A 27,069-nucleotide genomic window follows, 5' to 3' on the forward strand; every position below is an offset into this window, starting at 1 on the left:
TCAATGCCACCTCCCTCCACATAGACTTTTGGATTCTTATAACCCAAAGCAACTTCTCCTCCTTTAACCTCCCAGGTACTCACTCTCTTTGGCACATTTATCTCGGTCTTACGTTCTGGATGATGGTGCCTGTATTTTATCTTTGGGAGGGCAAGATGGTGTCTGATTCATTTCATGGTCCCCAGAACAGTGCCCAGGGGCTGACACACAGTAGGAGGAAAGAATGGTCCAGGGCATGTGAACAGCTGCTACCATGGGGGTAGGAATAGAGAATGCGGCGGGTGGGGGCAGAGGGGTGCTCAGGCAGAGGGGGAAGGCTATCAAACTAAGAAAGGTGGAAATAGCTTCTTCGTATGAGGAAGGGGCTGTGAGGCATGGCAGGACAGTCAGAGGTCACTGAGGCCTCCAGCACACAAGTCAGACTTGCAGTTACGGGAACCCACAGCTCTGGCCCCCGGGCAGGAGCAGGGGGAGCAGATAAGCTGATAGCAGGCCTGCTTTCACTGGGTGGTAGCTTTACTGTGGCTTCATGTTCACCCTACACCCCCACCCAGAGGCCAAAGCATGGCCGGGTAGGTGGAACGGGACGCTGGAGGGGGGGCAGACCAGGGAGGGGTCACAGAGGCGAACCCTTTGCTAGGCACTCGCTGCACTGAGAACAGCTTACTTGATCCTCTCAAGCAGACTTGAAACCATTTCATCACCTGCAGGTAGTGAGTGAAGAAGCTTGGGTTCACAGAAGTGGGGTCGCTTGCCGAAGTCTGACAGAGAGAAGTGGCGGATGTAGGATTCAGACCCCGGTCTTTTGACTCCCCGAAAGGAAGCACTCCTCCCTGCCGCCTGAGGGTGTGAGCACCTTAGAAGCAGCTCTAGGAGAGCCGAGGAGGTAGAAAGCAGAAGTCAGGGCCCTGGGTGGGGAGACCCGGTCTGTGCTTCCTTGTCCCCTAGGCCTGCCGGCCTCGCAGGTGGAGAGGAAAGCCTGTCCACACCGAGAGGCCCCAAGCTGGGTTGGACCTCAACCCGTGGCAAACAGGAAAAGGGCAAGGGCCCCAGGGAGAATGGGCCAATACCACGGTCCATTGCAGGGTGATGGCTGGGCTTCAGGACTTGGCCCCCCACAGTGGCACGAGGCAAGCTCCCTCCCGTCTGGGGGAGTGAGGTTCTGCACTATGGGACCCCATCTCAGGAGAGCTCATCAGATAGCATCTAGATGGGGAAACTGAGGCCCAGGGAGCACAAGTGTCTCGTCCAAGGTCACAAGGCGAGCTAAGGATAAATTTGAGACTAGAACCGAGATTTCCTGACTTTCTAATGTCACTGGCTTCGGCCCGGGTGGGCACTCCTGCTCCCCTCCTGCCAGGGTCTCGGCCTTCAGGAGGACGGAGAGGGACGCGCCAGATGCTTCCGCGCCCAGCGCATCCCTCCCCACTCCACCCCTCGGGATCCTTTAAGAGGCGGGGCTTGGCCGCCAACCCCGCGGCCCGGGCAAAAGGCTGGGACTTTACTCCGGCGGCAGAGAACGAGCCCGTGCTCCATCAGCTGCCTCAACCGCCGCGCCCCGAGCTCGAGCCACGATGAGCGGCAGAGTCGGCGATCTGAGCCCCAAGCAGAAGGAGGCACTGGCCAAGGTGAGCCGCCACCCTAGCCCGGCCCCCGGTTGGGGCCGGGGCCTCGCCCTCCCGCGGCAGCGAGCCGGGAAGGGGCCGGACGGGGGGCGGGCGACAGTGCGGGACGGGCGGGCCGCGGAGGGAGCTGCGGCCGGCGGCACCTGGCGCCTCGCGCCCCTCGCGCCCCTCGCCCCCGCAGCCCGCCCCACCCTCGCTGCGCCCGTTGAGGAGGAGGACGGGGGGGTGGGGGAAGTTTGGCTCTACCCCAGCCTCAGCCCCGCGCGAGCCCTTGGCGGTGCCACCTGGGAAGAAGTGGTTGCTTAGAAGCCCTCGGAGGCAGCCGAGGGCACAAAGGCGATATTCATTCTCGAGACTGGCAGCCGGGCCCTGGGGGCAGGGGCAGGGGTAAGGCCCCGGGTTTCCTCCCATTTCCGGGAGGTTTTCCTCTTGCAGGGGCCCTGGCACCATGAACAGGGCCCTGACAGCTCCTTAGGATACTTGGAGAGCCCCTGCATGGGCACCAAGTCTCTCTGCGACCTTGGGCAAACCTGTCCTCTGTGTGCTCCTCGATGAAACGAAATGAGAAGTTGGAGCCCACGATGTCGAAGGGAGCACCTTCGCGTGTGAAGCCTGGGATCCTATGGGTGGCTCGTTGGGTTGAGGTTAGTTTGAGGCTCAGACTAGCGGTCCCCTGTCCTGCAGTCCAGGCCCCTCCCTGGCTGGCGGCTTGGGCAGATGCTCTTCAGGAGGCTAGGATGTAAGCCTGGCTTTCCTTGGTACCTGAGCAGAGGAGGAGGCAACAGTCTGAAGGCTGGACCCCCTGTCCACCAACTGAATCTACTCTTGGCTGCCCTTTAAGAGAGGGAGGGTTGGCTATACTTGGACCCAGGATTGATGGGGTCTGGTCTCAAGGTTGGGAGGTTCGGCAGCCAAGCAGTTCTCCATTGCTGGGGGGACAGATGTCTCCTGCCACGATGGTGGGGCTGAAGCACCAACCCCAAGAAGGCTTTGCCTCAGCCTGGGTCTCCCCCATCCCAGGGAGGCTGGATAGGGAGGTTTCGGGTTTTACTGCTGACCTGCAGGGGAAGTTAGGCAGAGGAGGGATTAGGTGGCGATTAAACGGGAAACCAGGGGCTGGGTAGGGTCCTCGGTGAGGGGTGGCTTCATGCCTGGGCCTGGGATGAGCAGTTTCCCTGGGAGTCTGGGAGCTGTCTGGGGGATGGGATGGGATGGGATGGGATGGCCTGAGTCCCCGGCTGACCTCGGCAAGAGGCAGAGGTGGCGGGTCCTCACTGGTCCCCTCTGCGGCTGCCCTGTAGGTCAGTGACTAGAGAAAGGTGAGGGACGGGGAGCAGGAGGCATGGGGACAGCATGTGGGGGTGTGCCCACCTACAGGGTAGTGAGCAATTGGAGGTGGATGCGGCCATCCCTTGGGGTCACTGTCCCTATCTCTTGCTTGGCACTCCCTGCACTTTCTCCCTTCCTGTTGGAACTGTTCCCTCCACCTGGTTTGCCCTCCTCCCTCCTCCTACTGCCTTTGAAGTCCTTCAAGCCCAACACAAATGTTTTTTTGAAGTCAGATGTGACCGCTGTCTTCCTGGGCCCATCACAATCAAACTCTTCTTTCCCTCTGCTCCCCCAGCACGTTGCTCACCAGCCCATTACTAAGGGGCAGAAGACAACAGTGGAAAGCATGCACGCTCTGGCCTCGGACAGACCGGGGTTTGCATCCCAGCTCTGTTGATTACTAGCTGTTCAACCTAAGGCATGTTACTTAGCCTCTCTGAGCTCTAATTTCTTCATCTGTAAAATGGGGACAGTAATACCTCTAGGGATTCTGAGTGAGGTATGAATACCGTAAGTGCCAAGTTCAGTGCTGGGCACACAAGGCATGCTTGGCGAACTGACAGCTTTGACTGTGGCACGTCCCCAAGTGTGTACTATCACAGTTAGCTGCGATCACCTATGGCCGCCCACCACGCTGGAGTGTGGAAATGCACACAGCCAGGCAGGGGTAGTGTGTTTCCCTTCCCACCTCCTCCTTGCTATCCCCGGAGACAAGAGTACACCATGCAGCCCACGTGCTCAGCCAGCGTCTGCAGAGTTGACCCCGTGTGGAAGAGGGGGCCGGCAGAGTCCCCATGGAGAGCCCCGGGCAGGGGGGTGGAGGGGGGACTTGCCACTCACCGTCCTACCTCTCCCTACAGTTTCGGGAGAATGTCCAGGACGTGCTGCCCACCCTGCCGAATCCAGATGACTATTTTCTCCTGCGCTGGCTCCGAGGTAAGGGAAGAGGAGCTGCGGGAGGCTGGGGCAGGGCCTTGTTCTGAGTAGCAGAATGGCACCCTCTGGAAACCCTGCCCCTGGCAATCTGAGAATCTGGAGAATTCAACCTTTAGAACCAAAAGGGCCCTGGGCCATTACATAACCTTGACCCTCCTCTTGGGTGCAATAACAACACTGAGGCTCAGAGAGGTGAAGTAACTTGCTCCAGGTCACACACAGCTTGAGCCACAGGCAGAGAGAAGAGTAGGGCTGGCGGGCTGACTCCCAGCCCAGTGTACTTTCCATCCATTTGATAAATCCACTCTACTGATGGGCTTGAGGCAGTGGGATGAGAAAAAGCCTAGGAAGACCCAGCCACGTGGGAAGTCAGAGGCAGAACCAAGTTTAGAACCAGAGTGCAGGCCCCTGGGAGAGGCTGGCCCCCTCTGTGGCCTTTTGGGGTGGCAGGCCAGCTGTTTAGGCAGCTTGCAGGAGGGGCAGAGTGCATGGGGGGGAGGGAAGGTGGAGGGCACTCCCCCTGACCTCCGTTGACAAGACTGCCCTCAAGCCAACACCCGGCTCCAGACGCCACGTTCTAGTTCCAGCTCTGCTCTGGCCTGGCTGTGGCACGTGGGCCAGGGGCACACGTCTGCTTTAGGATCCCCTCCAGTAGAACAGGACCAGACGGGGTGCCCTGCCTATTGCAAGATGTAACATGACAGAACTCTGCCCGCGCTAATGAAAGGTATGGCTTTCTATTAGCATCATGATGAGTCCGACTCAACCCCATGCCCCGACTCTGCAATCTCTCCTCTCTTTTTTGTCTTCTCCTCTCCTGTGGTTCGAGTCATGCGCCACCTTCTCTGGCTCCTGTGACATACTTTTTTTTTTTCTGTATAGGAACTTTATTACCAGCCACTGAAACAATAGAGAGAATTCCACTGCGTTAGGTTAGCAGAGACTCGGTTGTGCTGTAGAACCATAACCCCGAAGAGTAAAGTACACACCATGCCCAGTTATTTATTTATAGACACAGACACACACGTACATCCCCTGGGGGGTCTGGGGACAGGTGAAGGGATGTATTTTTCTTTTCTGCCCAGGCATGGAGCCCGCACACTCTGAGGGACTGCTGGTAGGCACCCCAGGGCAGGTGCAGCCAGGAAAGCCACGTTCGGCCCTCGAAGCGTGCCTCTGGAAGTGCCACTTGCCCCTTCCCCCCCAATGCTGTGACACTCCCCCCCCCCACTCAGATTGGGCAGAGGGGCAGTATGGGGGTGCAGTGGAGTCCGTCCAGGGCTGGAGGGTATTTTGGTCTAGAATCGGGTGGGGAGGCAGCGTGGGAAGGCTGTGCTGCCTTTTAAGAGCCGGCTGCAAGATGATCAAACACACCACCGAGCTGCTGGTAGGTAGAGACGTGTGGTTTCAGGGAGCTGAACAATAACACAGCTCTTTTATCTGAGAGGAGGCTGCCCGGGCTCCTGGCAGTTGGTTTCCCAGACGTTCCCAACTCCCCAGTCCTGGGATAACCCCTCTCTTTGCCAGAATTTCGAAGAGTATCATCATCCTCATTTGCTGGAAGAAAGAGTGGAGGCTCAGAGAGGGGAAGGCACATACCTGAAGGCACACAGCTAATGAGAACCAGAATCAGCAGCAAACCTAGGGCCTCAGACTCCTGGGCCAGCATTCTCTCCAGTAAGCCACAGTGGCCCCACCCCCACCCCCCAAGCCAAGCACTGCCTTTTCAGACAGAAAGTGTCTCCTCAGTGCTTTACTTGTGCCTCACATTTCCTGGGCAGGAGCTCAGGCCTGGTCAGACTCCACTGTGAATTTCAATTAGGGTTTTTGTTGCCTTTTTTTTTTTTTTTTTTTTAAAAGGAAACCTTTCCCCTCTCTACCTTTGATTCTGAAGGAAACCTTTTCAAAGTGCACGCCAACGGAATGTCTTTCTCTAACCTAGGTGTGAGCTCAGGCTTTCACTCTTGGTCCCTTCCCCTCACCTGGGTTGAGTTTTCTGCTGCTCCCCCCTCCCCCAAGCCCTGAGAGCAGTCACAGAAATCTGTACTGCTTCCCCCTGACTGGGGCTGAGCTTTGGGCTTCCCAGCAAGGAGGGTCCAGCCAGAGGAAAGCAAGGAGGCGGTAGAAACTGTGTGCTTGTCGGGGAGGTAGGGGGCAAAGCAGGTCTGAGTCTCTTTCTCCTCCAGGACTCGGAAGCGATCAAATCAGAACCCAGGACAGCTGCTCCTGGGTCATCTTCTCTGCCAGTGCCCTAGGCCAGGCTTTGATCTGCCCCTGACCAGGGCACAGGAGCCCTGGAGAGGCCTGACTCAGCAGGCATGGGGAGGCACCAGGCTGCGTACTGCCAAGGCCAAGGGGCAACTTGGGGAGGGCCCTCGAAGAAGACCCTGGGTGTTGGACCCTGGCAGATACAGGTGAACTGGAGAGCCGTCGGAGAGAAGGGGGCTCACACTTCACCACCACTCCTGTTCCTATGGAGGATTCCCACTTTCACAGACCAGCTGGGCTCCCCCATCATGATAGTATGTTGCTTTGCATTTTTCATGTGTTTCTAGATCATTAGATGATTCAGTTGGAGATGTGCAGTATCTCGTCCAAGCTCAGACTGGGAGAAAGGGGAAGGGCTGAGATGCAGACCCACATTATACTCCTCTAATAGCTGCCCCTCACTGCCACGATGGTGCGTGAAAGGTCGCCATCAGAAGAAACTTCCTAAGAGTAAAGGCCGTTCGGTTCTACAAATGTGTGTCCAGCACCGATGGCGGATGTGGCATTGGTCAAATCTCTTGATGCACTCTTTGGGTGCAGGACAGCGGAGTGGATTTCGTGATAGCAGAGTCAGGGAATGTGCTTGGCCACGCCCAGAGATCAGTGATTAAGGGACCAGTGACAGTCCAGAGGGCAGCCTCTCTGGCCCAGGTTCCAGGGCCGTCAGCAGATCTCAGATGTCAATCAGATCCACAGAGGACATACGGCTGGGAGGGACAGTTCATAGGTCAGTTAGCAAAATTGGTCGGAGTCTGGATCTCAGAAACCCTTTAAAGGATGAAATGGAGCGAGCTGCCTGTAACAAGATGAAATCTGATAGGGAAGGACCCAGAAAACCACCTCACAGCATATGGGATGGAGGCTGAACAGCAGCACAGCTGAAAAGGATTGGGGCGGTTCAGTTGACTGTAAGCTCCATCTGAGTTAAGGGTGTGACGGTTGCCAAGAAAGTTCTTAGGTTTTATCGGAGAAGGGTAGGCAGCACGTGGGGCCGTGCCCCGTTCTGGAGAGCTCACTTGTGGCAGGGCACTGGCAGACTGGAAAACATACGAAGGGAAGTTCTGCAGATGGACTTGAAACCAGGCCGTGAGGAATGGTCAGAGGAAGGGTCCATGGATGGGCAACCTGACAGCCGAGGGCATGCTGGGGGCAGCACGGAATTCACCTGTACTGGAAAGCTTGTCCCATGGCTGAGGAAGGGACCCTGTTCTGGGGGTGTCTCGGCAGTGGATCTCCGCTCAGCGTAACAATGAGCGCTGAGTACAAATGGCAGCTCGGGTTATCTGGAAGCTGGTGGCTTTGGGGGGCAGTGAGGTCTTTGTGTTCAAGCTTGAGCAGGATGACTTGGTGTTGGTGCATAAAATGAAGAGTTGGCCCAGGTGAACTTTAATTCTGAAGCTCTCCAGCAACCCTGGGAGGAGGGCCCTCTGTGTCCCTTTAGGATATGCGTGGGTCCTTCGAAAATATGGCAGGGTTGACCAGAGGCTCGTCAACCCCTCTATCCTACTGGGATGTTCTGCCAGATCCACCCCGGATGACAGGGCAGCTGTGTTCATCTTTGAACTGTAGTTCACGTTCTCAGAACTGGATGTTAGACCATGAAGGAGATTAACTTCGTGTAAAGGGGAATGCTGAATGATAAGGGGGTCCAGGGTTCATGTTCCCTGGGAGAAAATAAGATCTTTCACTTCTTGCATCCACTAGGGTAAAATTCTTTTGTCCCTGACGTTATAAGGCTTCACCCACCTGTCCTGATCTTTGACCTGCTCTTCAGGGGCTGTGGTGTTCCAGAAGCCCCCAGCGGAAGTCCTCCTATTAAGCTTCTGCATGTGGGGTGATCTGGGATTCAGCTGGGGTGAAATTGGAGAGGAGCCAGCCTCAGCATGGGAACAGGGAAATCTCCCTGCCCTTGGATGCCCAGCCCGCTGGTCTAACCCTGACCACATTTCCCTGTTACAGCAAGAAACTTCGACCTGCAGAAGTCCGAGGCCATGCTCCGGAAGGTGAGCTCCGTCTGCCACTGTTGCCTTGGTTCCCACCCATCAGAATCACACTGGGCTTGGACTTCCTTTGCCCACCCTGCCCACCCAATCACGGCCTCTGGCTCGTGTGGCATATCTGAGTATTAGCTGGCCACTGTCGTTGCCTTATCCCTTTGGGACAAAGTGCATTCCCTTCCCTGGAAACACAGAAGTTTCATAATTCTGGGCCACTAAGAATTACAATCCATTCTGCCGCGATCTCTAAAACAGGCAGTGCCTTCTTTTCTAATCCCACCACGTGCCTTCTCATGGTGTACCTGAGACACGGTGTCACCTATTGCTAGATGCCTATAAGGGGTTCCATCACCCCCGCTTTTTTTAAAAGCCCTGACTGTATATTTGCAGCATGTGGAGTTCCGAAAGCAAAAGGATATCGACAGCATCACGAGCTGGCAGCCTCCAGAGGTGAGGACAAATGATCTCGCCCCACCCCAGTGTTAGTTGGGTCTGTTGCACCCACAGTCTGTGTCCCGAGTCTGTCGGACTGGGACCCTCAAGACAAAAGGTCTGACAATGCCAAGTGAGCCCTAATGGTTCCCCGAGTGGTATCCATGGGCACCCAGCGGGAAAGGCTGTGGAGGGGGAGGAGGGAGGATGAACCCATAGGAAGGCCCCGGGGTACAGGGAAGGCGTGGCCGCCCCCGGGGCCTGCTGACCAGCTGCCTCCTCTGTGTCTTTGCCCAGGTGGTCCAGCAGTATCTGTCAGGGGGCATGTGTGGCTATGACCTGGACGGCTGCCCCATCTGGTACGATGTCATTGGACCTCTGGATGCCAAGGGGCTTCTCCTCTCAGCCACCAAACAGGACTTGCTCAAGACCAAGATGCGGGACTGCGAGCGGCTCCTGCAGGAGTGTGCCCGCCAGACCGAAAAGGTGAGTGGGCTTAGCACGGTTCAGAATGAGCTCACTGCCGTGGACGTGGTCCAGCAGAAGCAGGCGTACGACCCAAAGGTTTAAGCACAGCTTCGGGGCTGAAGCCCAGATCCTTGGATTTCACGGATGAGTGAAATTTCCAAGTTTTAGGGACTGACCCATGTTGCCAGATTTTTCTTTTTTTTTTCCAAGTAAGGACTTAAAAAAGAAAATTCACTGGCTACTATTGCCATAATTAACCTCCGAAACTAGAGGAATGGCCTAGTCTCAGGATAAAGGCCAGTCCTTTAAATCAAAGAAATTTAGCTTCATAAATAACACACTACGTTATCATTGCTTTTCTCATTCATTTGGGCACCGGTAAGATGTTTGTCGTTTTGTCGTGGACCGGCCTCTCCGTGGACAAGTATTTGGCTACCGCTGGTGTAGATGAGCTGAGAGTCTGTGCTTCTCTAACTCTGATTCAAAAAAAAAAAAAAAAAAAGGACGGGTGATTCCGTCTCTGAGAGAAAGGCTAAAGAGAGAGCCAGAGCCACCCTGAACTTCTCTCCCGACTTCCTCTTTGCTTGTGTTGGGGATCCAGCGAAATGATGTCATACATCTGGGAACACTTCAACACCGTCGTTCTTGAACATGCACTGGGAGCCTAGTGCGTGTAGAGACCCTGCAGGCTGGGGTTGCAGAGAAGCGTTAGCGGGCCACCCTTAAGGGCTTAGGTTGGACGGAGAGGCTCTGTGCCTGCGTACCGGACCAGTGGCCCCACGAGGCCCCACGGACTGAGTGCTACCAGGTGCTGCGCACAGAGGAAGAGGGAGGCCACCGGGTCAGACTGCAGAACAGAAGGGAGCTCAGATATAATCTAGATCCACCCAGTTGTTTACTGGGTGAGAACAGGGACCCCTCGGCAGGAAGAGTGAGTAGCCTAGGCCATAGTTCTGGCCCAGGGCTGATCATCTCGATTTGGAAAGTGGGGGGGAGGAAGCCTTCTGCAGCGCAGCAGCCCGCTGTGGCTTTCTGCTCCTCTGTCCCTCTGTCCCCTGCAGATGGGGAAGAAGGTGGAGACCATCACCCTGATTTACGACTGCGAGGGTCTTGGCCTCAAGCATCTCTGGAAGCCTGCGGTGGAGGCCTTTGGGGAGGTGAGAAGCAGGGGTGGGAGAGGGGGTGGGTCCCTCTGCTAGGACGCCCGGGGAATGTGGCGATGGGGGCCAAGTCTGGCCCGGAGGAGGCAGGGCCCGCTGGACTCAGTCACTTTGTTTCCACAGTTTCTTTGCATGTTTGAGGAAAATTACCCTGAAACGCTGAAGCGTCTTTTCGTTGTTAAAGGTAAGTTGGGGACTTTCTGTGATGAAGTCAAATGGGAAAGAGGGGCCACAAGTGTTCCTGGGACAGACTCAGGAGAGTAGAATGGGATGAGCCGGAGGAGGGGCTCTGAGGACCCCCGACGTAGGCAGACCAATTTACATTCACAAAGCTTTTAGGATTTATTGCCTCCTTGGAACCACTCAGACCGGTGACATAGGAAGGCTAGACCCGCCGTCCAGACAGGGAAGCCGGAAGTCAAGGCGGTGCCCATGCCAAGCCTCGCACCCTGGGCTGCCTGTGTGGGCTCCATGGCACTAGGGAACCTGTGACCCAACATGGGGCTGTGGAGAACACTGTCAGGGACAGAGTGCGCCTTGCTCCTGGTCTCACATCGCCTGGTGTCTGTTCCAGCCCCCAAGCTGTTTCCTGTGGCCTATAACCTCATCAAACCCTTCCTGAGTGAGGACACACGCAAGAAGATCATGGTCCTGGGGGGTGAGTAGCCCAGACTCTTCTCAATGCCCCTGGCTGGTCTGCTTTAGAAGGGGATAGCTTTAGAACTGTCTAGGGCCAAGACTTCCTCTGCTGGTTTGGGAGCAGTGGGATCTAGGAGCAAGTGGGGGCCGGGCTAGGGTCTTCCTTTCTGTTTTCACAAGGACTCTTTCTCTCAGACACTCTAGAAGAAAGTACTGAGCTCAGCACTGTAGATGCAAAGATGAACGAAACACCAGTCTTCTCCTCAGGGAGCTTACAGTGTAACAGGAGAGAGGCCTTTAGAGAGAAAGGGACAATACAGGCTAGAAAAGGTAGGAGAAATGGCAGAGGCGAAGTGCCTTGGAGGTCATAGGGGCAGAGGTCGCTTCCAGGTAGGGGCAGCTAGGAGTGGCCCCCTTCGATGCGCACCCACCGTGGGCCAGTCCTTGTGAGAGCTGTTGTGAGCCCCAGCCGGGCCCTGGCGGTAGGAATAGAGAGGAGAGGAGGGATTTGAGACTTACTTAGGAAGTAAAACAGCAGAACCCGATCGACTGGGCATGGGAAGGGAGGAAGAGGGATCTAGAATGACTTTCTGATGGCTGGCATGAGTGACTGAGTATTGCAACGACTCTGGTGTGATTAGTTCAGCTGGGGGTTAGAACCCTGACGTTGAGTTTGGGGAGTCTGAGGGATGTGCAGATGTTGGGGATACGTAAGCCTGAAGCTGAGGAGAGAACTGCGGTTTGGAAATTTGAGAGTTCTCAGTTATAGGCAGCCCCTAAAATCTTGAGAGGGAAGACTGCCCACGGAAGAGCAGAGACCGAACCCTGGGGACTGTCTGAGCTCAAGGGCAGGCGGAGCAAGAGGAGCCCACCCCGGAGAGCGGGGAGTGATTGATGAGCTTGGCAGGGACATGCACGACAGGGATTGGATATGCAGGGGAGCTGGGAGGACATCAAGGCACAAGGGGAAGCCAGCAAGGAAGATGCACGGCCTCCAAGCCAGCCAGGGACAGAGAGAGCGGGGTTTTGCCAGAGCATTAAGTGGAGTTGGTGGGAAGAAAAGGCCAGAAAGGTAGACTGGAACCTGGTGCATGTTAGGCTTGATGCCACCTATGGAGTTGACCGTGAGGGGTAGGTAACAGGGATGCTGGAGGTTTCTGAATGTTCACCATTAGGCAACACACGGAAAGTGGAGATCTTCCCGATGTGTATTAGTGAGGCTCTGGGAGTGGCGTGAAGCATTCTAGAAAGTTCAGAACTTCTGGGTTCTGGTCCTGACTCTGGAAGCAACACGTTCTGCTTCCCGTTGCCTCAGTTACTCCCTCTGTAAGATGGGAAGGGCCCCTCTGGCCTTATTCCAACTCCCCAGCTGAGCTGGGGGAAGAAATACAAAATCTGAGCAAAAGGCTCCGATGATTTTTGGCTTTGCTGCTGCTCCCACCCACCACAAGCATGAGCCGCTTGGGTTTCCTGGCAGCAGAGCGTGGAGGGGGTGCAGGCTGTTCTCCCGCCCACACCCGAAACCCTTTCAACCAAACCCTGCTCAGGCTCGGAAGCTACCAGATCTTCACCAGAGGAGGCAAGACGTTCATCTGGGCTGGTCAGGGGAGTTTAGGAAGCACAGATTACATACCCCCACGAGACCACAGACTCTGTGTTCCAGGAGTTGCACGGTCTCAGGACCCTAGAAATCGGAGGGCGGGAGACCCGGGCCAGCCTCCGTGGGCTTGCAGCTGGCCCCAGCAGCCGAGGACCCTGGGTCATACCCCCTGACTTGGAGCTGCCTCCTATTTATGGTCCACAGAGTCGGCACGGAAAGGTTTCCAGTATCAAAATATTGTGCTTGGCCGATACTGGTTTAGGAATTTGGAGTGGCGAAGTGGTTCTCAGCATCGGTTGCACTACAGTCAAACTCTCCTACTCAGGAAAGGGCAAGGTTGTTTAAAAAAAAAAAAAAAAAAAGCCGAGTCACCGGCAGCTAGACAGCCTGAAAAACAGAGCAGATGCGAAGTCGTGGCTGGCGTAAAGCCAAGGAAACCCCGTTTAAGGGGCCACTCGACAGTGGCGCAGTCGGCAAGTCACGACTGAGCACGATTACGTGTAGGTGAAAGCAGGGAATGAGACGTGGTCGGCCCCTCCTAGAATTCCGTCTGCCCAGGACAGGTCAGGGTGACTCAGGCCCTCCTGCTTGCCGCACACGCTGTTCCCTCCGCGTGGGATGCCCTTCCCTCTTTTCTTTGTTCCCTCTGATTGCACGCCAGGTATTTGTACCGCCTGCCTGGGAGTGATCATATACTCTCATACGAGTAGGGAGGTAACAGTTTACAGCACCTTCTCAAGTAGTTAGTTCACTTCACTCCCAACGTAGCCTTGTGGGGCAGGAGGAACCAGGCTCAGGATGAAATGACTTGACTTAAGGTTGCTCAGCTGGCCAGAGGCAATGGAGACAGGACTCTAGGTGGTCTGATTCTTAGTCCAGGGAAAGGGCAGTCCTCTAGATGATGCTTAGTCCTGAACCCCCTGCAGAGCTGTGCGCACATCGTGGGCTCCTAATGTCTGTGTTTTCTGTGCTGGGGCAGACGGGTTTTTCCTGCCCCTTTTGTGTTGACCTCCAGGGCTATGATGCAATCCTGCCTAGTGGTGATCCTTTTTTTCTCCTTCTTTCCCTCCACTGCCAGCAAACTGGAAGGAGGTTTTACTGAAATATATCAGCCCTGACCAGCTGCCTGTGGAGTATGGGGGCACCATGACTGATCCTGATGGAAATCCCAAGTGCAAATCCAAGGTACGGGCCGCGTCGTTCCCTGCAGAGCCCGGAGGGGCTAAGGATCACCAGGGAAGCCTGGCTCAAATGCACATTCCAGTTCACTCTGGGGTTTGCTTCTAGATCAACTATGGGGGTGACATTCCCAAGAAGTATTATGTGCGAGATCAGGTGAAACAGCAGTACGAGCACAGCGTGCAGATTTCTCGTGGCTCCTCCCACCAAGTGGAGTATGAGATCCTCTTCCCTGGCTGTGTCCTCAGGTAGTGTTCTGGACCCTGGGAGGCCACCTGTGCCTTTCAGCCATAGGTGCCAGTGGGCGGGCTGGGGCGGGAGAAGCCCCGGTGGCAGGACCCCCGCAGAGTGCACACGCAGACACGGTCACGTCTGAATGAGCGGGTGTCCCCCACAGGTGGCAATTCATGTCAGATGGCTCGGACATCGGTTTTGGGATTTTCCTGAAGACCAAGATGGGGGAGCGGCAGCGGGCAGGCGAGATGACGGAGGTGCTTTCCAGCCAGAGGTACAATGCCCACCTGGTCCCTGAGGATGGGACCCTCACCTGCAGCAATCCTGGCATCTGTAAGTACCTCTGTCTTGGCTTAAAGCCCCTGCCCTGGCTGTCTGCCTGTGAGGTCCCTCTTTCTCCATGGATTTAGGCTCTTGGACTGTAAGAACTAGACATGGGGCTCCATCTGTAAAACCTTCTCCTTACACCGATGAGGGAATGAGCCTAGGCTTGGAGAGGTGAAATCACCTGGGGGCCCAGCTGGTTAGCAGCGGGGTGGGACTCTGACCTGATACTTCCAGGTCGAGGTGAGTCACGGTGCTAAGTGATCACTGGGGTTCAGAACACCTGCCCTCTGGTCCAAGTTTAACTGGATCTGTGACTGTGACCATTCCCCGACATCAGAGAGGCAGAACTGATGGGCATGTGCAGGGATCCCAGGGTGAGCAGAATGCCGAAAAGCCCAGTCCTGACCCCCCTGAGCTTCACTAATCTCCACCTTGATCAAAAACCGGGTACAGGACATGAACAGGAAGTTTAGCCAGAAGTAGTAAGAATGGCAAACAGGCATTTGAAAGCGTTTTATCTCCCTCAAAGTCACGGTATTCATTAAAATTCCAACAATTCTACTTCTGGAAATTTATCCTACAGAAATGTTTACACAAAGACATAAAGATATAGGTACAAGGATGTTCCTAGCAGCCTGCGCAACTGGCAATAAACCAAATGGCCTTAAAAAGGTCTTGTTAAAAGAATTGTTGTCCATGTGTACAACGGAATACATTATACCTATTTGAGAGAATAAATTGACATTTAAAGTGTCTCATACGTGTTAAAAAAACAAAGAATGAAACATAGCATACGGTATACTCTCACCTTTTTTTTTTTTTAAGTATATACATTGAAAAGAATTCTGAGGAATGTATGCTAAATGTAACGGTGGTTATCTCTGGGATGGTAGGAAGCTTCTAGAAGGCTTTACTTTTTTATACTAGTTCTGCAACTAGGTTATTTTACAATGACCATGTACTACATCTGTAAGCAGAAAAAGCAGATACACACACAAAAAGCCCTTCAAACCTCCCGTTTCCTTTCTATCTGAGCCAATGTGCCAGGCGTGGAAAAGCAATGAGAGCAAGGGCTTTGTCATCGAGCTGACTTGGATTTGCGTACTGACTAGTCCTTAGGCGAGTGACTTAGCCTCTCCGAGCTTCAGTTTCCTGATTGCTACAGTGGGGATCAAATTCTCTACCTCATGGGGATACATGATGATTAAATGGGCAGCACTTAGCCTAGTGCCTGGGGTACAGCCAGCACTCCACACACTGTAGTCACCATTGTCATCATTAGGGCAAGACCTGTGCGGAGAGAAGGGCCATCCTGGAGATGGTGCTGAAGATGAGAGAAGCCCTGTGCCCCATTTCTAGGGTAGCATCACCAGGAGATATCGGAGCTAGCCCCAAGATGTCTCACACCATCACCCCAACCTCCAATGCTGTGTATTTCCCCACCTGCCAGGCAACCTTCGGTCTCGACCGCCCCTTCCTCACAGGTGCTCTGTGGCATGGCTCCCCAGGGAGGAGTGTTGTTAGCGAGCAAGCGGTCAGGCCCTTGGAGGAGAAGGCGTATTTCTGTGTGCTTCGGCAAGAACAAGGCCCAGCACACCAGCCCAGATACTATTATCCACAGAGCATATTTTGTATAGAAGCTTGAATTTTTAGAAAAGATTTTATTTATTTATTTGAGAGGGAGAGAGGGAGCAAGAACACGAGTAGGGCTTGGTAGGGGGGAGAGGCAGAGGGAGAGGGACAAGCAGACTCCCCACTGAGCAGAGAGCCCGACATGGGGCTCAATCCCAGGACACCAGGATCATGACCTGAGCTAAAGGCAAAGGCTTAATCAATTGAGCCACCCAGGCACCTCTAAGCTTGATTTTTTTTTTTTTTTTTTTTTAATGAACAGAGGTATGGAAAAGAAGGGATGTTCTCTCTCCTGGAAAGTAGTTTGCGTACACACCAAAAGACAGAAGACATGAGGGAATCCTAGAGTCCTGGTCCAGATCTCTAGGCCATGGCCTATCCTAGAGACAATCAGGTCTGTCTCTGATGCCACAGAGGAAAGAGTGGAGTCCCAGACCATTTTCCAGCATTGCCCGTTACCGTCTATAGTATTCGAAGGACGCAGCCTGAGAAAGGACTGGGAACCTTACAGCATAATCAGGCTTAGGTTTGCAAACGCCAAATTTATGTTAGCTCTTCCTGGTTACATCCCCAGACGGAACATTTATCTGCCTGCAGGGCCTTGACTGGGAGTTGCTTCTTGTCCATTCCAAGGAGGATTAGAGGCAGGTCACAGCATCCACATCCCCTTCCCAGGTGTAAAGGCAATGAGGTGGGATCAGCTGTTGCCTGGAGCCGTGGCTCAGGTTAGACCTGAGCCCGGAGAGAACCCAGTGTGAGGTTACAAGCTCACCTGTGGGAGGGCAGTGCCCTTGAAGAACCAGGCGATTCCCTACAAAGTGGAACATAATCACCCAGTGGAGAAATTAAAACTCTGTGCCAGCCTCCAAAGCAAAAGCACATTAATCCTCCCCAGGCCATCTTGGTCCTGTGCTTAAGTAGGGAGAAAGAGAAACAAAGTCTGAATTGATTTCACTTATTTCCTCTCGACTAATATTTCCTGAGGGCCCGAGTGTAGAATATTCTATTAGGAAAGAAGAAGATTCAGCAGAATCGATCTGGACTTTGTGCACCAGGAGTGCATGGTGGTCTAGAAGACCCAGGAGAAATAAAAGGAAGCTAATTTAGAGGATGTATTTGTTTCCATATATAAATGAGATCACACCCATGTGCCTCTACTCTCCAGAACTGTGCCTTTCCCATTGGGAAACCCCGCCCACCGAGGGTCCATGAAGGGCTCCAGGGGATCTGAAGTGGTGTGCGTTCATCGGATCCTCAAGGGGGTCAGTTCCCCAACAAAAGTTGAGGAGCCCTAGCCTGGAGGATCTCTGGGGGGCTCTACAGGTCTGTCAGGACGTGATTAGTGTCAAAATGAACCATGCAATTCATGAACTCCACTTCCCCTGGGCCCGGGCTTCTGAGTAGCCCCTTCCTTGTTTCTGAGGGCAGAATATGCAAGGCAGAGCCATCTCGATCCTGGTGCTTGATCCAAGGAGCTCAGACCTCTCCTCCAGCATGGCTGATTCTGGTTGCTGGTGCTCTGTCATCCGGGGCAGTGAGGAAGGGTCCCTCTTTCCAGAGGGACTATTGGTTCTGAAAGACCTCTGGTGCAAAGAAAATTGATGAGTAATACTTCACACCATGAAGAAAGTGTGGGTGGTGTGTCTACCCAATGTCTAAACTATGCATTTTATCTAAGGGCAGGAAAGGAGAGAGGTGAAATCTCAGGATTCAATACCCATTTTTTTTTTTTGGCTTGTTTTATTTATTTATTATTTTTTTCTGGGAAAAGTGAGAGAAGACCAGGATAGGGAAAGGGCAGAGCCAGTGTTTTTGTTCTCACACTCTGTTCTCTTGAAGGGCTGTTTGACTGAAAGGGAACAAGTTCTCAAAAAGAAAAGGGTTAGATTAAAAGCAGTCTGTTCCTTGGCCAAGGCTTCAAAGCCTTTTCTGCCAACTCCATGCCCATTTGAGTTTTCCTAATCTTTCTGATTACAGACAGGGGTGCAGTGTGCATCTTTGTCCATTTCTCTCTCTGTGGGAGAAATTCCTGGTTCAAAAACTCTGTATATTTTCCCTTTGCCAGAAACTGAATGGGGCTTGTCTTTCCAGGGCCCAAGTCAGGCAGCAATGCAGGTCAGAGGGAAATTCCAGCTCCATCACTTCCTCACCGTGTGACACAGTGACCTCCTTTTTATACGCTATAAAGCAGGACTAATGCTGAACTCATAGAGTTCTTTTGAGCAATCATATAATAGTATGTATAGATTACCATCCCAGGGCTGAGACACCTAGGTAGCCATTGTTACCATTACTATTATTATTATGACAACTGCTGCTACTAATTCTGCTCCCCAGTTCAAGCCCTAACTCCTCTGAAAAGCCTTTTACATGATTTCAGTCATAGGGTCCTCTCCTTCCAAGCTGGGACAGATGTGGTTCTCTCTCTCACTCACCTGGCACTTGGCATGTTCTGTCTTATATTTCTTTCTCTCTGTGAATATCTTATCAACCCAGCTTGACTTAAGTTTCAGAAGGGGAGGAGCCACTGCTTATGCCGCCTTTGTCCTCATCACATACTCCACTGCCTTGTTCAGTCAACAAAAATCTCTGTCCTTTGTTAGAATTGCCCGAATGTCTGTTTTTCTGCCTGCCCTCAGATGTCCTGCGGTTTGACAACACCTACAGCTTCATTCATGCCAAGAAGGTCAGCTTCACTGTGGAGGTCCTGCTTCCAGACAAAGCCTCAGAAGAGAAGATGAAACAGCTGGGGGCAGACACCCCCAAGTAATGCCTCTTCCCACGGCAGGCGTGGCTCCCTCAGTGTCTCCCTGTCAGTTTCTGTCCCTCGTAGCAGTCATTTTCCCCGTACCCAGATGCCCAAAAAAGCTGGGCTACAAGAAAGACCTTGGGCTGGATTTGGGGAACTTTCATTTCAGAATTAGGAAGAGGGGGAGCAGCAAGAGAGGGTCTCCTTGCCTCTCAAATTACTCAGGAGTCCCCAGGGGCTGGGCACCATGATAGGATCTACCATCCTATAAGCTGTGCCAACTTCACCTGTCCAATGACAGCTGAGACAGGAAGGGGTGGGGGGGGGGAAGATGCAGGTGGCAGCAGGACAGAAATTAGAAAATGGGGGAGAGATTGAGACCTAACACTTAAGGGAAGCCAGCTGCAGGGGAGGAACTTGCTCCCAAGTGAAAATGTTAAGTCTAGGTCCTTATGAGGCGTAGCAAGGTAGGAGCTTGCTAGAGTTATGGTGGGGGTCAAAGGCTCTTCTAAACTTTCTGTCTCCAAGGGTGGGACCTTTTGGCTTTTCCCACCAGGTCTCAGGGATGGCCTGAGTCAGTATAGATCTTCCCACTCAGGGGTAGACAGGGAGGCCACCTTGAGGCTTCCGCAACTCTTGGGACCCACTGGCTGTCTCTTTAATTACTGATTGTCAGTGACTCATAGCTTCTCAGGACAGAGATTTGGTAGCCAGCCACTGTCCTCCAACGCAAAGCACAGGGAAATTACCTCGGGATCCCAGCTCCAGGATGGGCCAGGGAGCCTAAGGGGGGGAGTGAATCCTGAGGCTTCCACCCCCTCCCCTTTTTAGGGCTGCCAGTTACTCATCAAGTAACTCTCCATTTGAGCACCGCACACAAAAATGACAAGTGGGATTAAGACAGTAGATCTCAGCGAAGGCCTTTCCCAGTCTGAGTCTCCCACAGTGCGGGCCAGCCCGCTTCCTGACTGACCTCAGCAAGGCTTTGGCAGTCCTGTCTCTGTGGGAGGCGTAGGGCGGGTGCACTGGGTTCCTGGTGTCTGGCGGGAAGGCTGCCCGGGCAGGGGGCCAAAGGCCGGCCCAGCATCTGGGGGCAGCCACAAATAGCCTCACAGGCCCCCAGCCCCGCCGTCCACAGGGACAAGCAGGGATGGCCAAGGGGGCGCTCAGCCACCACGGACTGGAGGGCACGGACCCTGAGGGCAACCACAGCACGTAACCCAACGCCACGCCCCGCAAACGAACACTGGAAAGCGCCCCCCGGGCCCTCGCAGGTTCTTCTTTCCCTCCGAGAGCCAGGCGTCCTGGCCTAGCGCGGGGAGATGGTCTGGGGAAGCTAAGGGAGAAGGGACAGGGCTGGCGCGGACGGGAGCGGCCTGAGACTGCGCCGGCACCAGCCAGACCGCTTAGGAGGGGTCATCCCGACCTTGGTTTAGAGCGCTCTGTTAGGAAAATTAACCAATGAATAAAGCAACGTTCAGTGCACAGGGAATGGAAGTCAATGTCCACCGCCTCGCCCCTCGCTGCCCCTCACTCCGAATGACAACATTTACGCCTCCGTAGCATCACCTAGCTGCCAGTAGGTGGGGTGCATGCGCAGAAGCCACCTGCTGCCTCTCTCTGGCGCGCTTTCCCATGGGGCCCAACGGCCAGCTTGCTTCCCGATTGGTCCAGCCGATGGGCTGTCTTCTGCCATCTTTGTTAAGGGCACCAAGGGGTCTCCTGGCCGCCTTCAAGGTCTGGGCGGAGGCCCCGCCCCACTCGGTTTGTGGATACGCGCCGAAAGGTTCTAGCGCGCGGATCTGTGCGGGTGTAGGGAGAACGTGCCGCGCCTGCAGTGGGCATAGAGTGGGAGGGAAGCGGACGAGCGACGCTCACGTGGCGCTAGGGACCGTCTCCTAATTCCGCGCCAGCACTATCGGTGTTTCCGGGGTTGCAGAGTGCTTTTGGTCCCGAGCCCAGCTTTCTGCGAGGTCACCGCTGAGCCGGCTGCCCGACACGACCATACAACAACAGAGACGCTGAAAATGGAGTCCTTGATATTGAACCAAGGTCTTTATTTCCCCCACCTTTATTTGATGATAATAAAAAGCTAATTCTTTAAAATGCGCTCCTACTGGGTACCACGCAGCAACCCTGTGCTTGCGGCCCTGTGTGGTTGCAGAGATTCAAGGTAATAATACGTGCAAAGCGCTTAGAAGTGAGCCTTAACAAGTGAGCGCTCAGTAAACATGGGCTACCAGTGGGTTTTACAGACCTAGCCAATAGGTGACACAACTGGTATTTTGAACCCAGGACCACCTGTCTTTAATGGCTGCCTCTTCGCTGCCTGATACCTCCAAAATCCAAAGGATTCACAGCTTTAGTGAAGTGCAGTCATTGCTCACGTGAGTAAACTGAGGTCCAGCTGGGGAAGAGTTTCTTAGTAATCACTATCACCCAAGACCACTCATTCTGTTCTGCTCAGTTCCCTGATGTTTTGTTTTCCTTGCCTCATTCATTCATTCATTCATTCATTCATCCATTCTAGGTCCTGCCCCCAAGAATCTTGGTCTGGGGGTTATACCGATCCAGTTAGACCTCAGAGCTTGATAAATTAACATGGCACCTGGCAGGAAGGCACTCGAGTCCAAATATCCACCTCGCCCCTGTTCACTCCTCCAGCCTCATTAACTCAGCTCAACTTAAGAGCGCGAGATCTGGAGCCATGGCCTGGATTCAAACGCCCGCTTCACCTCTTAGCTGTATGACTCGGGAAAGTGACCGATTTGTGTGTGTGTGTGCCTCTATTTCCTCGTCTGTAAAATGGGGGTCCCAGGTGGGTGGGAGGCTTTAAGGAAGTAATCTGTCTAGTCTTTAGTCAATGGTCTGGCAACAGTAAACTTAATAAATGATTTCTTATAATCAATCCTTGCAACTGTCCCGGGAGTGAACACTGTGTTCCCCATTTAATAAATTAATAAAATGAGGTTACAGAGTACAGTCTCTTGCATGAGGTCACACAGCTATAAAATGTAACTAGGAAGTGTAGCATGCCGCATTTGAACCCCAGTCTCTTTGGCTCTAAAACCACAGTCAGTCGCGGGCAAGAATTGCGCCAACCACTCAACCCCAGAGAAAACGTGAAGAATATTAATCTGTAAAACCTGAGCCTGGGAGAGGGGCTTCGGTGCGCGGGGTAATTTGCAGACGCTCCCTGCCAGCAGGGACCGCACGACCTGTCCTTCAGCCCGGGACCTTCAGCCGGACCCGCCGCGGCAGACCGGAGCGATAGTGGAAGCTGAGGTTGTAAAGGCAGCAGGACCGGCTGCAGTGGCTCCTGCCGAGGCGGAAGCACCATGTCTGAGCCACCCCCGCGGGGTGCTGAGCGCGATCTTTTCCGGGACACGTGGGTACGGTACCTAGGTGAGTGGGGGGTGAGGGACACGGCGACCCCCCCCCCCATGTGGCTGGAGAGGCAAGGGTGGCCAGACGCCGGTCAGGGCCCTGGAGAAGGTGGAAGGATCATAGTTCTCATTCTGCATGGGCCAGAGGTGGCTCAGAGAGGGCTCGGGACTTGCCCAAGGTCACACAGCTCTGGTCGGCCCAGCCCTGCCCTCAGGGTCTGTGCCGATAGTCTCCAAGGTGTACGTTCCAGCGGGTCTAGGAGGAACCGGGTGAGTGGGCTGCCCTCTGGTATGTCTGGGCCCTGGCTGTGGAGTCGCTATCTGGACTCTCATACTGGCTCTGTTTGTTTGATCCTCGGTTTTCTTCTCGGCACATAGAGATGAACAGTGTCTCTCTCATGGGGTGGTAGTTGGAAGTGTAGAATGAGATACGGCACAGGAAAGACCTGGCACAGGGCGAGTGCCTCATCAGCAGACCTGCTCTTAGTCTCCGCATTAGTGCTCATGCTTCTAGAACCCAGACTGGGAAGACAAGGGAATGATTATTATGACTGTACTCAGCTCTCCCACAATGGCCGTAGAGTCGAGGTGGACTTCATGGGTGCCTTTCTATCGACGGGGAAAGGGAAGCTCAGAGAAATAAAATCACTTATCTAAGGTCACCCAGCTACTGCTTAGCAGGCTGGAATTAGGACTAGTGCCCCCTTGTGGAGCAAACCGTCCCCGCTCCTCACCACCAGAATTATTGTTACTATTATTGTTATTTTTTTAGAGAGACAGAGAGAGAGAAGGGGCAGAGGGAGCAGGAGAGAGAGAATCTTAAGCAGGCTCCATGCACAACTTGGAGCCCGTCGCAGGGCTCGATCTCATAAACGTGAGATCATGACCTAAGCCAAAATCAAGAGTCAGATGCTTAATGGACTGAGCCATCCAGCTGCCCACCGCCATTGGAATTAAATGTCTCCTCCCCAACAGGCTATGCCAATGAGGTGGGAGAGGCATTCCGCTCCCTGGTGCCAGCAGCTGTGGTGTGGCTGAGCTATGGTGTGTCCAGCTCCTACGTGCTGGCCGATGCCATTGACAAGGGCAAGAAGGCAGGAGCTGTGAGTGTTGGTTTGCCCCTCAACCCCTCACCCTAGTCCACTCCCTTTGTGATTCAGTCCACAGCCTGCATATAGTAAAATCCCTGGTGGGACAGTCCAATCCCTACAACCTTGCCTGTTGCAGTCCATACTCCAGTCCTGTTTGTAGGGTAGCGCCCCCTGTCCCCAGCCCTGCATGTGACCTAGCCTGTACCCCAGTTCTGGATGTGAATGAGTCCACCCTCAGCCCTGAATTGGTACAGTCCAGAGCCCGACAGTAGTGTGGTTCTGTCCCCACCACCCCACTGGCCACTTCCCTCCCCTGGTCCAGCCTCATGCCCCTGGTCCACAGGGTGTCCCACCTCTGCCCCTGCTGGATTAATGATCTCTTGTCCCTACCAGGTACCGAGCTCTGAAGCAGGCCGCAGCACCAGGGTGACTGTGGCTGTGGTGGACACTTTCGTGTGGCAGGCCCTGGCTTCTGTGGCTATCCCAGGCTTCACTATCAACCGCGTGTGTGCTGCCTCTCTCTACATCCTGGGCACTGCCACCCGCTGGCCGCTGTCTGTCCGCAAGTGGACCACCACTGCACTGGGGCTTCTGGTCATCCCTGTCATCATCCACCCCATTGACAGGTGGGTACCCCTTCCAGCCTCAGGGGTCATCCACTCTATAGGTGGAGATAAGCGCTGAGAGGTGGGGGCTGTCCCCACTTTGCACAGAACAATAGCAGCAGAGGCAGGGCTGGCAGCCAGGGCTTCTGAGAGAGAAAGGACAGTCTGTGCCTGTGTTCGGGCAGGTACTTTGGCAGTAAAGGTATGGGCAGTACCTTGAGGGTATGGGACACAGGACTGATAAATTCTAGAAAGAAAACCTAGTGTTACAGAACAGCCCAAGGCAGGCAGAAACAGGTACACATTGGAGGAGATGGATTTGGGGAGATTTTGGTGACAGAAGCCCAACTGAAACTGAGTTAAATAAAATAGGAATGAATTATTTCATGAAACTGAAAAGTCCAGAGTTATTCTGCTTCGGGCATGGCTGGATCAAGGCACCCAAATGATGTCATTAGGGGTCTTGGTTTCTGCATCCTGCTGCCCTTCTTCCCACACCACCCCATGTTGGCTTCACTCACTTTCCCCACGTGGGAGCAGAGATGGCCTCCAGCAGCTCCTAGCTTCTTTCCCACCAGCTTAGCAAGCCCATAGGAAGCTTCTCATAGTTGACAAAAAAAATCCCAAGGAGGGCTGATCGGTCTATTCTGGACTGAGCACCCGCCTTGAGCCAATTTCTCTTTTCAGACTGGCCACACTTGGGTCATGTTCCTGCTCTTAGAACCAGAGAATGGGGCCAACGCAACCAGACCAACACAGAGTGGGAAGAGCAGTCCTCTCCCAAGGGAGCACAGCTGACCCAAAGGCCCTAAGGGAGCCTTTTACCCTCTGTGTGCCTCAGTTTCCCCAACCGAATAAAGAAAAGGGTGATGTCTGCCACCTGGATGGCACTTGTGTCCTGCATCTAGGAGTCCCTTCCCTAGCCCTGACCTCCGACCTCCCTTTCCCCCCTCTAGCTCCCAGTGGTCACTTGCTCACCACTGTCCACCACCCCACAGGTCAGTGGACTTCCTCCTGGACTCCAGCCTGCGTAAGCTCTACCCGTCAGTGGAGAAGCCCAGCTCCTCCTGACCCCACCCTGGTACCTGGCCTGTGAATTGGCCCACTCCCTGCTCTGGTCCAACTTTCTCCTGCCATGGGTTGTGGACGCCTGGCTCCCTGGGGTCTGAGGCCCTGGCGTCTGAGTCTGTTTGCACCAGATGGAAACTGAGAGACAAAGGCCTCAAGGAGCAGCAGATGCCGTGACTCACAGAAAAGGGAGACCTGATCCCCATCTGCTTCCATGGAATCTGTGACACTGAGGGCAGTGGACCTGTCTTTTGACAGGAAAGTAACACCCTCCCGTGGAGGATAAGCAGACTGAAGCCCGGACAGGGCAAGGAATCGAGCCAAGGTCACTTAGCAAGCTGGGGACCCGGGAGTCCCAGTGGCTTGGCCCCATGGCAGTGTGGCTGGACCGACGAGCAGCAGACACTCAGAGAAATGCAAGAGCGCAGTCTCGGGCAGCCTAAGGACTGGTTCTCCAGCCAGCCCATCCCTGGTGCGGGACCTGCTTGGGCCTGGCTGGAAGGCAGGACAGCCCCCGGCCCAATAAATCCTCAAGAAGTTGAGTTCTCTTCTCCTTTTCTCTTGGGGATGAGCAGGGGTGTGTGGTGGGGAGCAGGCCCAGGGGCCCTCAGAGGTGAAGGCTGACTTCTCCGGCCACGCATGGCTCACGGTACGTCAGGTACCTCCTTACCCACCAACGCTCCCTGCAGATGCCTGGGATCCCACCCTTGGTGCTGCCAGCCTCCTTTGGGCATTGACCTCTCTGCAAGCCTCCTGAAGCACCGTCCCGTTTGGAAGGGATACCACCTGAGCCTGAAGGTGCCTGAGATGAAGACAGCCACTGTGTGACTATCATGGGGGACTCCCAGGAGGAGACTCAGGAGCCTTGGGGACAAGGGAGTGACCCAGGAGGCTGTTCCTGGGAGCACTGAAGGGGACATTCCTCCGTGATGCTGGGCCAGCCCCTTTTTTGGCTGCTAACAACTCGGAGGGGTAGAGAGATGGGGAGAGGGCTTTGGGATATGGGGCACAGGGCAGACGCAGGCCTAGGTCCCGGTCACTCAGCCCTGCCCCAAGCCACAAATCCGTTCTAGCCGAGACCCTGGCCATGCCCCTCGCAGCCGGGGTGCAGACTTGGGGGCTAGCCCCTCCCCAGAGAGACCCCCTGCACTTGGATGGGGAGTTAACAGGGGCCGAGGGACCACGCAGGACTGCTGGTGAGACAGGATGGGGGTTCAGGCTGTGGCTCATGCTCTGGGGGAGTCTCTAGCTACAGGGTGAGTCTGATGGCTGGGGGTCTCTGGTGGTGGGCCTTTCTCATCCCACAGCAGTTGGGTTCCTTTCCCAGGCCCCCCTTGACCTCTGCCCAGTCTGCTGCTCCCTCCAGCTCCCTGAAATGCTCTGAGCCCCCTTCCAGGCCCCTCTCCAGTCCCGCACCTCCCCATCTCCCCACCAGGGTCGACCATACCCGCATCCCTATGACATCTGGGCTCTGCCACCAGTTCCCTGCTCACTTAGTCCCTACCTTCCACCCTCTGGGATCCCCCTAAAACTGGGAGCTGTCGGCCAGAGTCAGGCTTCTGTGTTTTCGGGCTCAGCACTCGGCCCTGCCACACCCTTGTGCTCTTCCCTGTCACCTGTCTCCTAGCCTCTCCCGTCCCACCCCATACTGTTCCTCAACGGGAAGTACTTAACTCTTGGCCAACCTTGAGCATACTTCAGAACCAGCCCCGATGCCCCTTCCGTGTTGCCCCTCGGCTCTGTCCTGCCCCATCTCCGTCCCCAACCTCCCTCTAGGTGGGGACTTCTGGATGAGCCCTGTGTGTGCCTGCTGTGAGGTTACCTGCCCAGACCCCTGATCACCCCATCGAAGAACCCTGGCAGGTTGGAGGCTCCTGGTTTTAGAAGTGGGGGTTAGCGGTAGGTTCTGAGGCAAAGGAGGCAGTTGGCCCAAGGAGGCACTCACAGTACTGGGGGGATGGTCCTATGGAAGGTACTGTCGTGCTCCCCGACTCAGGGTATCTTTTGATCAATAGAACCAAGGAGGAATCTGGCCTCTGGAGAGCTTCCTACTATGTGTGACCTCAGGCAAATGTTTGACCTCTGGGCCTCAGTTTCCCCTAGTATAAAGTGAGAACATTAGCTTGATCTGCCACATTTGAGCTTCTAGTCTAATCTTTATTAAACAGATACTCGGAGACCCATTCAGCTCCAGTCATACAACTCTGGTAATTGCCTTTCCCAGAGAAGGCTCTTGGTCACTGACGTCATGGTGTAAGCATGTTCTCTTCTTGCCTTGGGACAAATAGCTTCATTTTCTCTCAACTTTCAGCATCAGGGAGGAGATGCCAGAAGGTTCGAGGTG

At 54.4% G+C, this 27,069-nt stretch overlaps 2 protein-coding genes across 5 annotated transcripts; both read left to right on the plus strand.

Moving 5' to 3' along the window:
* Positions 1 to 1,453: 1,453 nt before the first annotated feature.
* Positions 1,454 to 24,536, plus strand: SEC14L2 (SEC14 like lipid binding 2). Of its 4 annotated transcripts, XM_040619740.1 has the most exons (16): positions 1,455 to 1,628; positions 3,815 to 3,890; positions 8,118 to 8,161; positions 8,546 to 8,605; positions 8,885 to 9,073; positions 10,117 to 10,212; positions 10,339 to 10,399; positions 10,790 to 10,873; positions 13,533 to 13,639; positions 13,742 to 13,881; positions 14,031 to 14,200; positions 18,466 to 20,627; positions 20,871 to 20,962; positions 21,782 to 21,980; positions 23,446 to 23,678; positions 24,345 to 24,536. In XM_040619740.1, the coding sequence occupies exons 1-12, from the start codon at positions 1,575 to 1,577 to the stop codon at positions 18,594 to 18,596; spliced, it is 1,212 nt and encodes a 403-aa protein (XP_040475674.1). In that variant the 5' UTR covers positions 1,455 to 1,574; the 3' UTR covers positions 18,597 to 20,627; positions 20,871 to 20,962; positions 21,782 to 21,980; positions 23,446 to 23,678; positions 24,345 to 24,536. The 4 variants fall into 4 exon arrangements, with proteins under 4 accessions (XP_040475676.1, XP_040475674.1, XP_040475675.1 ...); XM_040619741.1 differs by lacking the exon at positions 20,871 to 20,962; XM_040619743.1 differs by lacking the exon at positions 3,815 to 3,890 and having other exon boundaries at positions 1,504 to 1,628.
* Positions 21,842 to 25,267, plus strand: MTFP1 (mitochondrial fission process 1). The gene is made up of 4 exons (XM_008710619.2): positions 21,842 to 21,980; positions 22,937 to 23,064; positions 23,446 to 23,678; positions 24,656 to 25,267. The coding sequence occupies exons 1-4, from the start codon at positions 21,914 to 21,916 to the stop codon at positions 24,726 to 24,728; spliced, it is 501 nt and encodes a 166-aa protein (XP_008708841.2). The 5' UTR covers positions 21,842 to 21,913; the 3' UTR covers positions 24,729 to 25,267.
* Positions 25,268 to 27,069: the final 1,802 nt, after the last annotated feature.

The sequence above is a fragment of the Ursus maritimus genome, unplaced genomic scaffold (assembly GCF_017311325.1).
Source record: "Ursus maritimus isolate PB19 unplaced genomic scaffold, ASM1731132v1 scaffold_33, whole genome shotgun sequence".
In the NCBI taxonomy this organism is placed as follows: Eukaryota; Metazoa; Chordata; class Mammalia; order Carnivora; family Ursidae; genus Ursus; species Ursus maritimus.

Excerpts from the sequence above, each read along its gene's own strand:
- SEC14L2 (XM_040619740.1), top strand. The coding sequence starts at position 1,575 with ATGAGCGGCAGAGTCGGCGATCTGAGCCCCAAGCAGAAGGAGGCACTG. Across the intron at positions 10,400-10,789 it reads GCGTCTTTTCGTTGTTAAAG|CCCCCAAGCTGTTTCCTGTG; the intron begins GTAAGTTGGGGA and ends TGTCTGTTCCAG. Across the intron at positions 10,874-13,532 it reads GAAGATCATGGTCCTGGGGG|CAAACTGGAAGGAGGTTTTA; the intron begins GTGAGTAGCCCA and ends CTCCACTGCCAG.
- MTFP1 (XM_008710619.2), top strand. The coding sequence starts at position 21,914 with ATGTCTGAGCCACCCCCGCGGGGTGCTGAGCGCGATCTTTTCCGGGAC. Across the intron at positions 21,981-22,936 it reads CACGTGGGTACGGTACCTAG|GCTATGCCAATGAGGTGGGA; the intron begins GTGAGTGGGGGG and ends CCTCCCCAACAG. Across the intron at positions 23,065-23,445 it reads AGGGCAAGAAGGCAGGAGCT|GTACCGAGCTCTGAAGCAGG; the intron begins GTGAGTGTTGGT and ends TGTCCCTACCAG.